Source organism: Lethenteron reissneri, chromosome 2, assembly GCF_015708825.2.
Source record: "Lethenteron reissneri isolate LAM-NWPU_2019-01 chromosome 2, ASM1570882v1, whole genome shotgun sequence".
Classification (NCBI taxonomy): Eukaryota; Metazoa; Chordata; class Hyperoartia; order Petromyzontiformes; family Petromyzontidae; genus Lethenteron; species Lethenteron reissneri.
In genome coordinates, this window is record NC_083780.1 from 8,340,997 (window position 1) to 8,353,867 (window position 12,871).

General features: G+C 48.0%; 2 protein-coding genes across 2 annotated transcripts in view; one reads left to right on the forward strand and one right to left on the reverse strand.

Annotated features, from left to right (window-relative positions):
* Window positions 1–2,541, forward strand: part of BCL2L14 (BCL2 like 14) — a 209,774-nt gene extending 207,233 nt beyond the window's left edge. Inside the window, exon 11 of the mRNA XM_061552763.1 lies at window positions 2,530–2,541. The gene's annotated coding sequence lies outside the window, so the exon portion shown is untranslated. The remainder of the gene's footprint in view (window positions 1–2,529) is intronic.
* LOC133343957 (SH3 and multiple ankyrin repeat domains protein 2-like) overlaps window positions 1–12,871 on the reverse strand; it is a 133,190-nt gene that overhangs the window by 28,085 nt on the left and 92,234 nt on the right. The window contains 1 exon segment of the mRNA XM_061553977.1: window positions 153–288. Coding sequence (XP_061409961.1) covers window positions 153–288 — 136 coding nt within the window.

The following is a 12,871-nucleotide window of genomic DNA, read 5'->3' on the forward strand; positions in this document are numbered from 1 at the left end:
CAGCGCAATGCAACACGATCGAACTCACGTGGGACGTTGAACTTCTTGCGCACCGCAAGTAGCCAACCGTGCCAATCGGAGGTGCGGCGGAAGGACAGACAAGGCAACGCGTCGTCGGTTCACAACAAAAATTGGCACTGCGGGCCCCTCGCCTTTTCTGCGCAGGCCATCCTCCTGGTCCGGGCGTCGGCTCACCGACACCACCTTCATCACCAGGCTGTTCCCGCCCTGGCGGATGAGCCCCACCACGTGCTTGTGGCCGCACTTGATGATGTTCTCGCCGTTCACCTGCCCCGCCGCAGAGGAGAGGGAGGAGGAGGAGGAGAAGGAATGAGAACAGGGGCAGGAGGCGCGAGCTCTCGCTCGTGTGAGTGACGAAGGGCCCGAGGACGAGCTGAACCCACGAGGCGATGACCCGGTGTTCTTCATTGCAAAGCCACCGCGGCGGGGCCACTGGCGGCCCCTGGTGGCCTTTAGTGCGGCACCCGGACGTGCGGTCCCCCGACAAAACACAAATGGTGAAAACACCACCCTCTCATACTCTTAGTTTTTCGGTAAAGTCACGTAGGTAAAAAAATGAAATTAAAATTATAAAAATAAAATAATAAAAATCACGACGTTTCGGAGGCAACACAAGTCTCCGTCATCAGGTGGGACCGTCACAGCCAGATTTGCTGTATCAAGTGATACATCACTGATTTTTATTATTTTATTTTTATTCATTTTAATTTCATTTTTTACCTACGTGACTTTACCGAAAAAACTAAGAGGATGAATCCTTGCAGTCACGAAAGCTTCAAATCTAGAATCACCACCCTCTCCCCCATCATCATCATCGTACTGCTGTCACAAACCCCCAATGGTTTCAAATGTGTGACGGCCCTCACACTGATAGCTGAAGTGGCACCCCCTCAATCCCCCCTCTGAAAATGAGTGAAGAACACTGCGCTATTAGAACGCACAGCCCATGTCTACCCGTGCGGCGCATGCACGCACACACTCGCGCGCACGTTCGGTGCGCCTAGCAGGCATCGATGGGTGCAGTCGTGCACATGACAACCGTGTATCCGCATACACACCATGGGAAGGGTTGCAGTCGAGGATGTAATGCACGGATATTTATGTTTGCTGAACTTCTTTCGCACCGTATGCAGCCAACCGTGCTAATTGGAGGCACAGGGGAAGGACAACAAACTAAAAACACAAAATGCGGCTCCACAGAAATGAGTTTGTCAATCTAGGTGATTTAAAGGTGCATAGCTCCAGTGGCTACCTAATATCGGAAGGAAGAGCGTTCCAGACGACCGCAGAAGCGCATCCGAAAGCGCCGCGCGATGCGGTGACCGCCGTCTTTGTTCGAGGGCTTGAGCCAAAAGCCGCTGCCGTTGCGAGGACGGGCCGGAGTTCGCGTGATGGTGGTTTATGCTCCTTGACGAGGAATGTGGAGCAGCAGCACCCCCCCCTCCTCCCCAAATTTCGGAACTTCATGGTTTGCCTAGGGTTGCCACCTTTACCACTTTAGGCCAAACACGGATGCATTGCTCAGTCAGCGCTCAGGTCGATTATCAAAACTCGTGACATCATATTGGGATCAAGTTCAACACAGAATACAATTGCTGCTGCCACCCGAACACGGGTGCCGATTCCCGGCAGCCCTCGCTGTGCCCCCATAACGTGTTTGTGGGTCTGCTTCACAACTCAACATGGAGAGTAACTTACCAACCTCTAGATTATCCTGAACAACACCATCAACTACATCAAACAAAGATCCCCCGCATAGTCTTAACAGACTGTTGGGGCAAGTGCTGTTAGTGAGCACCTATGAAGGCCGGCATTGCACACTAAGGGGTGGGTGGCCAACACGACCTCCTCCCCAGTGGCGATGTTTACACATTGCACCAGCTACTCATTTTAAGCTGAGTCCACCTAGGTGAGGTCCAGGACCGGTGTTGGCTGTGAGCGGGAATGGAACTCGTTCCGTTGAGTTCGTAGCGCAGCGCGCTAACCGCTACACTACCGCTCCCCATCAACAACCACCATCACCAACGAACATAACTGCAACTTCACTCATCAGCATCCTCATCATTATCATTATCAACAACCCTCAAGATGTTCCATCAATAAATACTGCCTTAGAAGGCAGAGTATAGAGGAGGTGGCGTTTTGGGGTGATGACCCTTCTTCATAGCAATTAGCCGTCATTATTAAATTGCCGCCCGCGATTGTGCTGGTGCGCCTGGCCAAAGAGAGACCGGCGATCCGGGAGCTACGGTTAATGCCGCTGGCGGAGGTCGGGGCAGGGTGGAAGAAGGCCTTTGTGGAGTCGCTGAGCCTGCGACTCGATTCAGTTCGGAAAAGTGGGCCGGTATTGATTGTCTGATATTATATCACGACCAAGAGCACCACCACAACACGTACCATCAACAACACAATCAAGCACCATAACCGCATCACCACGACCACCATCATCATCACCACCACCAACACCTTCACCAGAACCAACCCGATCACTATCGTCATTATTGTTACAATTACGAAAAGCAGCCCCCACCAACACCGCCGCTCGCAACAACGCCATCACACCTGTGAGCGAGCGCCTGTGAAATCGGGCAAGGTGCACGATGGGGGGGGGGGATGGCCAACACCAGTGTTGATGTTTACCCAGCGGACCAGATACTCATTTATGGTGTGAGTCAACCGATGGAGGGCCCAGAATTCGATTCAGATATTCATCACCGACGTTGGCCGTCAGCAGGAATCGGATCTCGGTTCACACTTCACGTGGCACTTAACGTGCACCTGGCCTGGCACAAGCGCCGTGGTGACATCACCGCGGTTGTTGTTGTTGTTGAGCTACGAACCCGACAGCCCTAAGTTCGAGAGAGGGAAGAGAGGTAGCAGAGAGAAGGACTAGAAGTGAGCTGCACAGAGTTACAGTGTCCGTTTACACGGAGGGACTTTTAAATGAAACTAAACTTTTTTATTTGACCAGTTAAGGCCAACTGAGCTATGTAGCTCTTTATACAGAAGCGGCCTGGCGATCACAAATGATCGCTCAACGAAGTGGCTTATCACGTGGAAATGTAGAGCAGTAGACAAGCACTCTAAAGACGTGAGAATAGGGTTTTCCCTTTTATCTGGCAACAAAACAGGTGTTAAGTTTAGAGTTGAAGTTTTTGTGACTGCAGGGATCCATACTCTTTGGTTCTTTCGGTAAAGTCACGTAGGTATAAAATAAAATAAATGAAATCACGACGTTTCGATTGCCTGTATAACCTCTTACCACGGCAACACTCTCTCCCACTTCAGCAAAGAAAACATATTGCTGTGGTTTTCCCACCTTATGATGATTGCTTGTGTTGCAATCGAAATGTCGTGATTTAATTTATTTTATACCTACGTGACTTTACCGAAAGAACCAAAGAGTATAGGTGTTACGTTGTTGAAACACCAAACTGAAACCTTTGACAAGAAATCATGACTGGATTAGCCACAATAAAACATACTCTGATAATATATGCATTGTCTTTGAAGCTGATTGGTCCACACTACAAACAGCTTTCTTTTGAGCCTCGTCTCAAACGGTGTTAGATCAGAGGACGCCAAAAGGCGTACCAGCCAACTCTAAAGACGTGTTTAGAAAATGTGGACGGAAAAACTGGAGGACCTGGAGAAAAATAACATTGGGACCACGGGGAGAACATGCAAACTCAAAATATACAGGGCGTAAGGGTCGGGATCGAACCCACGACCAAGTGTATAATTCCAGGCGAGGTCGTTAACATCTCGCGACCGTGCCGCCCAGTGTGTGCTAAACCACTGCACCGCTGCTCCACACATCACATCCGCCACCGCTAACACCACATGCCATCACAGCTCCCCACTTCCGAAAACACCCCCCACACCCCCCCTTCTCCCCCGCCAAACTAAAATTGTCATCGCCCAATACCGTCCCATAATGTGAAGTGTGAATTCTCCACGTGTGTGGCGGTGGGGGGGGGAAAGTCACATGCTCTTTCATCAAGAGCTTCACTCTGTGGTGGCATGGGTTTCTCATGTGAGACGTCATAAGGGGACGATTTTTCATCTTAACAACCACTCAATTTTGGGCAATGTTTTAACACATTCCTCCTGCGGAGGGAGCTGGTAGGAACGTTGGGTTGCTCGGTCAATGGCCAGGGTCAACGGCGGCGTGGTGTATTCCGCAAATATGCCCGACTGTGAGGGCGGGCACAAGCTGGCCTGGGTGCGTTGTGGAATCATCGACGATTTACATTGGAACTGCTGAAAGAAGGGGGCCGCTCTTTGAGTGGGCACCCACAATCTTCACTATCGCCATCCCCGTGTCCCCATATCATCCATTTTCTTTGAGGCTTAAGCAGCCTTCAGTAAACTAACATACGTTCAAAAATATCCGGTGCAAACATTTGAGGATTTTATTTTGTCTCATTATTATAAGTTTAGCATTTTTTTTAAATCACCGATTAATGGACTTTTAAAACACTGCCCAAATTGAGTCCTTGTTAAGATGAAAAAAAAAGTCTCAAATTAAAACCCATGCCACCACAGACTGAAGCTCATGATGAAAAAGCATGCAGTTTCAACAAGCCTCCCGGCCCTGTCGCTAACGATCACAATGTATTTCTGCCACAAGGCCGCACGCAGCCTTTAACAGAGGCATTCTGCACCGTGCGTGTACGCTTACAACAGAACTCATACGTTAAGACATTTCGCAATTATTTCTTTCGACCGAAACACATTTTTGGATGCTTATACGGCGAATGCTTTTGTGCGATGCAACCTTTGAAAAATACCCTACACTGTCTTATATATATATTCAAATTACATCACTAATGAACGAAAACCACGCAAATGTCACATCATGCCATCCTCTTACGGTTTGCAGCACTTCCGCTGTTGCCGTGACAACGGTGGGTTCCTAGCAACAGCTGAGCATCGCCATGGTAACTACTTCAAGCTATTAACCCCTCCTTCTGCTGCTGAAAAACCTACACGAAATCCCAACAACTGATAAAAGGTCGCTTCAAATTTAAGGCCTGACTCGGTTCTGTCAACATTGAACATCCATAATCCACGTTTTTGGGTCAGATCTTGTTATTTATAAATGTGTCGTAACCCTCCACCACCCGACACGGCCAATCAGCAAAAAAGTGTCACGTTGACAAAAGACAAATAGTTCACTACTTTAGGCCACCGGTGTGTTGAAGTGTGAAACCACAACATTTACAATTTTTTTGTACATCCACGTGACGTTACGGTCGAATATTTGAAACTGAAACAACGTTGGTGTCATATTCTTGGTTCTTTCGGTAAAGTCACGTAGAAAGGAAATAATAAAATAATATGAATATAAAACAATAAAAATTCTCACGACGCATTTTCGACTGCAACACAAGCAATCATCATCAGGTGTGAAATCCACAGCAAGAAAATTTGAAAAAAGTGGCGTTTTTTCCTAACGTCAGCACCACAGACAGCGATTTGGCAGTTGGCCAGATGGACTCGTTTTTTTCAAATTTTCTTGCTGTGGATTTCACACCTGATGATGATTGCTTGTGTTGCAGTCGAAACGTCGTGATAATTTGTATTGTTTTATATTAATATTATTTTATTATTTCCCTTCTACGTGACTTTACCGACACAACCAAGAATATTGATCCGTGCAGTCACGAAAGCTTTAAATCTAAATTTAACGTTGTCATTTCTCGTTTCGCGAACAACGCAAAATCCGTTCGCGAGGAGCTGGGAGGCACTTCGCAGTGTGGAGGCGAAAGGCGAGTCGCAGGCAGGCACGCAGGCTGCTCGCTCAAGGCAACCGATGGGTTAAAAAGAGGCGAAGCTGCCGGAACGCGACAGCACCAAGTGGCTGGCGAGGCTGTCAGTCAGAGAATGACAGCAAGAAGGACGACCGGCACGGATGAGGCCAGGCGGCCAGAGGGTTTGGGTGGGGGGGGGGGTTGAGAAGCGGGGTGGTGGGGGGGGGGATGGTGATGGTTGGGGAGCGGTGGTGGTAGCGGTTAGTGGGCCGTCCATAAATGACGTCACGCGATTTTGGACGATTTTTGACCCCCCCCCCCCCCCTTCGTCACACGGCGTCACAAAAAGTCAGACCCCTCCTCAAATATGACGTCACAAAGATCTGCCCCCCCCCAAATATAAAACATGCTTCAAATCGCTTTAAACTATTGTCATTGTAGTGCGTATTTAATGTGATGCTGCACTCTGATGTTGTAGGAGAAAACATTAATCAAAAAGTCTATTTAATTAAGTAGAACGTGTTGTCTATATTTATTTAAAGTTGCGCATTTTGATGTGACGTCACATTCCCCCCCCCCCCCGAGGTGCGTGACGTCATTTATGGACAGCCCCTAAGAGCGCTACGCTGCGCTTCGAACCCGACGACTCGAGTTCGCGCTCACGTCCAACACCACCAGTGATGATTGTCTCAACCGGTCCTGGGCCTCTCCTAGGTCGACTCAGCCTCAAATGAGTACCTGACGCGATGTGCGAACGTCGCCACTCGGGAGACAAAGGCGGCAGGGCGTGGTGCTGGCCCAACCACCCCCTCGTGTGCCACAGTGTCGGATTCTTATATGTTAGATGCTGGCTCGCTAACAGCAATTTGCCCCAACAGTCTTTTTGCAGTTCAACACGTCGGCTTTCGCAACCAATATTATCCATAATCGAGTTTTTTGGGTTAGATCGCGTGAATATAAATGTGTCGTTAAACCCGCCACCACCCGACACAGACAATTAGTGAGGTGTTGTCGCGTAAACAGAACGTGCCAATTCGTTACTCGTACAGCACACCGGTGTGTTGGAGAGTAAAACGCACAAAATGTACAATTCGAGTACGACGCTTCGCCTGATGATGCCCGTTGTGATTACCGGCGAAACGTCGTACTCGAATTGTAAATGTTTGTGGGTTTTACTCTCCAACGCACCGGTTAGTCCTGTACGAGTAACGAATTGGCACGTTCTGTTTACGCGACAAAACCTCACGAATTGTCTGTGTCGGGTGGTGGCGGGCTCAACGCCAGTCTGTTACGGGCTACACGGGGGGGGGTGGGGGGGGGAGCTCGACGCGTCGTGCGCGTCACGTGAGCAGAGCCCTCGAGGCGCGCCGGGCGAGGTCGGTAACCGCTCCGCTCATGTGCAAGGTCAGCGTGAAGCAGCTGTTTGTTGCCGGGGTGGGGGGGGGGGGGTTAGGCAGGCAGCATCCTTCTGCCCGATTTTTAATTCACAATTTATGTTTTAATTTTACCAGGTAAGGCACCACCCACTGAGCTGCACAGCTCTTTTTCAGAAGCGACCTGGCCATCGCGAACGATAGCGCAACGAAGTGGCCCATCATCACGTGGGCAGTTATCGCAGCCGAATACTCTAAACGCACGATGCTGTTTCTAAACGTGGAGGGGAGAAAACTGGAGGAACCGGAGAAAAATCCACGCAACCAGGGGGAGAGCGAGAGACACGCAAACTCAAAATATGCAGCAGGTGTCAGGGTCGGGATCGAACCCCCAGCCTCCCGCATACCAGGCGAGGTAGTTAACATCTCACAACACCGTGGCATCCTGCCTGCCGAGGGGGGGGGGGGGGTGTAAATGGCGAATTGGGTTGTTCAAGCCACGTAAATAAACGCAGGAGCGACCACGCGGCAGTTTCCCGATCGTGCAGTGCTTCCGACTCGAAACGAGATTTCGTGTTTTAACGTGGGGTCGGTGGAGGACGACGCGATGTTTCGAACGAGCCAATCAATCAATGGACGCTTCTTTCCTCCGTCAATTTGGCGTCGATTGTCATCGCCGCAGTGGCTTTAACCAGTGGGAGTGGAAACGCCCAGTCCGCCGTTGTCTTTTTAAGCCATCGGGTCAGATAATTTGCAAAGTTGCTTTAAAACAATATGAGCGTTTCAAATATCATCGGCAAAACACTTCCAAGCGACTGGGTGTTTGATGAAAACATTGTGGCTTGAAGGTTCCCGGCGAAAAGCGTTGGTGAAAATAAGATAACGTGTTTGGATAGATTGACATCTTTAATTTGATTAAACGACGAGTTTATAATCAAAAGATATCAACGAAATATCATTTTATTTTCACTTGTAAGAACCCTGACATGAAACTGTAGCCAATGCCACGGGTGCTGGAATGTATGCGGATGTGTGGTATCATGTGTTCGATCCCGACCCTAACACCTGTAATATTTGGAGTTTGCATGTTCTCCCCGTGGTCGCGTGGATTTTTCTCTGCGTCCTCCAATTTTCCCCTCCACATTTAGAATTAACATGCGTTTAGAGGATTTGCCTGCTCTAAATTTCCACGTGATAAGCCACTTCGTTGAGCTATCGTTTAGAGTATTTTCCTGCTCTCAATTTCCACGTGATGAAGCCACTTCGTTGAGCTATCATTTGTGGCCAGGTCGCTTCTGAAAAAACACTATAAAGCTCAGTGGGCCTTACCCGGTAAAATAAAAAAAGTTTTAGTTTAATTTAGAAAGGATCGTGTAACTACCTTCCTAAGCCAAGATTGGCAATTATCCTCTGCTGATCGATGAATACATATCGTGGATAAAAATAACCTGGCTTAAGATACGTAGCAAAAGTATCAAGAGCTCCTTCAAACATGATGTGTGTTGAACTTCTTTCGCACCGTGTGTAGCCAACCGTGCTAATCGGGGGTGCAGGGAAGCGCAACAAACAACTTTTGTTGAGTAATATGCTCTCACGTGTCTCTTTTGCATCACCAGACAGGCGAAAGATGAAATACAAATGTAACATTTTACATGGAAGTAAAATGTGTATCATATACACCTTAATAAAGGTTTTTTTGGGTTAGATCGCGTAATATATAAATGTGTCGTTAAAACCCACCACCACCCGACACAGCCAACTAGTAAGGCTTGTCACGTAAACAGAACGTGCCAATTCGTCACTTGGACAGCACGCTGGTGTGTCGGAGAGCCAAGCCACAACATTTGCAATCTGGTTATGACGTTTCGCCAGTAATTACAACCAGCTTCATCAGGCGACAGCCAGATTTGTGGAGAAGTCCACCTGTTTCGTTCCTTATGTAGAGGCGTAGATGTGGTGACGACACTTCTGCGCTCTTGCGCAAAGTGTGGGTGGGGGGGAGATTACTGATTCAACGTACATTATGCATGCGCGTTATGCGAGCCCTTTTGATACACACCTTCCTCTAGCCAATTCATGAAGTTGTCACGTGATGAACAAACGTGGCCAAATGCATTACCGCTTCATTTGTTGAATGTTGTGAGATTGCTCTTAAACACAACCGTGTCGCTTTAGCACTAGTACATTGGCAGATTTTTGTTCACCACGTGAAAACTTTTATTAACTGGCCCTGTCTGGTGGAGAATTGCGTACGACGCACATTTTACTCACGCGATCCAACCCCAAATGTCAGTTATAAATCACAAATGCTGTTATTGCCGCCTCAATTAGTATCATCACCGTACCTTGGGGTATTACGACGCGGCAATAACCTCCGAGTCGGGGAACCAATTGGGATTGGGTAAAAAATAAAAAACTGGGCAAGGAAAAAAAATCAATCGGTGTCACCTCGTTACATTACGAAAATTGCGGCACGCGAAAACATTGGCGCTAATTGTCCACAGCCGTCCTGACATTATATTTTCCAGTGGCTCACGGGGAAATGACTTTCACGACTCCTCAGCCAAAGTCAAAAACTAACCGTGGCCGCAGTTTAAAATCTGCCGATGTTCGCCGCGTGTCTAAATCTGTCTGCGAGACTTTCCGAGCTGTTGACTGAACGCATTCTTTGTTTTTTTGTAAGGCCACCGCAAGCATGCACTAAAGCTTTCAAGGGCTGCCTTTGCAAAAAAAAAAATCTTTCTCTCGATAGTTTGTTGAGCAAGGAATACGCATCGTGTCATCAAATCAAATAAATTCTTACACTCCTGATACAAGTATTGCATCTTGGGAGATTACTGAGTCATGCAGATTATATGCAAATACATGCATTGAGGATAACAGAACGAACCTCTACAAGAGATGGAAGGAATGATAATACAAACTGAGGTAGTAACAGGGAAGGAAAAACGTGCGTATGCAACAGTGGATATAGATCGTGAATATGATGAAGAGTGACTTAGGCCCACCCGGGTCTTTCCCTCCTCCTTCCTCCTCCCAAAGAGGCACGGGGAGCACCCGGGCAGGGAAATCAGGCGACGTTAACCGACACCCCCCACATCTCTTCACCCTCGCATCTCCTCGGTCTCCCCGCAACCCCCACCCCCCAACACCACCAGGTAGAGAAATCAAGGGGAGACCCAAGTTTCGCCCAAGTCACTTCCCATCATAGTCAACATCATCTGCAAGGTGATGTCATCCGTCAGCCATGGCGTCCGATATCGCGCAAAGAGGCACCCCCCCCCCCCGTGTAATTAACGCTGAGTTACAATTGCATCAACGCTGTCAAGCAAGCTTAGTTGAGATATTATTGGATGAAACCTCTGATCAATTTGCCCCGTTTTCTCCAGGGGAAGAGCTCTTCGAACGACACAACTTTTATAGCGGCCCTTCGTGTACGTTAGATCATATTTACGGGAGGTTACGTGACCCCCCCTCCCTCCCTCCCTCCTCCTCCAGCCCCCGCGCGACAGACGTAGAGAGACGAGCGGAGCGAAGGCATCGACGCTTTCGAGGTTAGCTGGAAAGCGTTAGAAAATTAATTACTCAACGAAAGGCTAATACTGCATGTTGTCTCCGGGCCAAAACTACATCTCTAAATCAGCTCAAGCCTCACGTGACTCTGAGTCAGGGTGGTGAGATGTTCACTACCTCGCCTGGTATACAGGAGATCGAGGGTTCGATCCCAACCCTGACGCCTGCTGTTGTATATTTGGAGTTTGCGTCTCTCTATCATCACGGTGGCTAGGAGATGTTAACGACCTCGCCTGGTATACAGGAGATCGAGGGTTCGATCCCAACCCTGCACCTGCAGTATATTTGGAGTTTGCATCTCTCTATCATCACGGTGGCTAGGAGATGTTAACGACCTCGCCTGGTATACAGGAGATCGAGGGTTTGATCCTAACCCTGACACCTGCTGTATATTTGGAGTTTGCGTCTCTCTATCATCACGGTGGCTAGGAGATGTTAACGACCTCGCCTGGTATACAGGAGATTGAGGGTTCGATCCCAACCCTGACGCCTGCTGTATATTTGGAGTTTGCGTCTCTATCATCACGGTGGCTCGGAGATGTTAACGATCTCGCCTGGTATACAGGAGATCGAGGGTTCGATCCCAACCCTGACACCTTCTGTATATTTGGAGTTTGCGTGTCTCTCTCTCTGTGGTCGCATGGATTTTCCCTCCGGGGGGGGGGGGACACACATCCCCCCCCCCCCCCCATATTCAAATATGCTCAAAATGTCCCCACCCCAATATATTGCTATAAAAAAGATTTATGTTTATATGATTGTGGTTATGGTTGTACTTTATTAATCCCTAATCTCTGCCATTACATGCAATGAAACAAGAGAAGGTAAAAAAGAAAAAAAACAGAGCAATGTAATACAATACACTATTATCCATTATTACAAAAAAAAAGTCCATCCTATGTGTTAGCGAATTTTTTACATTTTAGGCAGGAAATGACAGAAAATTCGTTTTCAAATTTAGATTTTCTTTCTGGGGGAGACCGCCAGACCCCCTGGAAGATTTGGTCCCCCCCAATGTTGACTCCATGGCTACGGCCTTGGTTTCATGGCTGCGCTTCCAAGCACTGCCGAGGGTAAATTTTGTGCTTTCGAGTTTGAATCTCTAATCTCGACTAAACCATGGCAGTCCAAGTCTCTGCGATATTGCACAGCATACACACGAGACAGCTCGACTCCGGCCACTACCAGATATCGGTAAAAAGAGCTTCATAGCTCATCGGATTTCTCCGTGATAAAAAAGATTCTGACGCTGATCTTGAATTACACGGTGATTGACAATGGTGACACATAGTAACACTAAAATTTTTGTGCTTCAAAACGTAAATTTTGAATTGGCATGTTTTAAAACGGCAGGGGGATAAAAAGTATGAAATAATTTCAAGAAAAAAGAAAAGATGGCACACAGCGTTGACGACAGCCGAGTTCCTCAACATGATGTAGGTTTCAGTGATTACAACCCAACACAACTCAACTCAACACAATCCAAAACACAACACAACACGACCCAACGCACAACACAACACGACCCAACACAAAGCCACCACGACCCAACACAACACACAACCAAACACAACTCAACACACAACACGACCCAACATAACACAACCCAACATAACCCAACACAATCAAACACAACCCAACACAACACGACCCAACACAAACCCAACACAACCCCAACAGAACCCAACACAAACCCAACAGGACCCTACACAACCCAACACAAACCCAACACAACACAACACACAACCCAACATAACCCAACACAAACCCAACACAACCCCAACAGAACCCAACACAAACCCAACAAGACCCTACACAACCAACCCAACAAAAGTCAACTTCACCCGACCCAACACAACCTCAACACGACTTAACTGAACCCAACTCAACCCAACGCAACTAACCAAACCCACAACTAAACCAAATCAACCCAAGCCAACTCAACGAACCCCACAACCCAACTCAACCTCAACACAGCTACAACAGCAACTCCGATTAGCAACGGTTGGCCACGCATGGTCAAGAAAGAAGTGGAACACAAGCACGTACGTGACTTCACGCTGCCGGAAAGAGTTATCGCGACACGCGGTCAGGGTGAAAGCCCATCGCGCAATATTGTCAACAAGTTGTACTTTTGCGTTCTTAAAT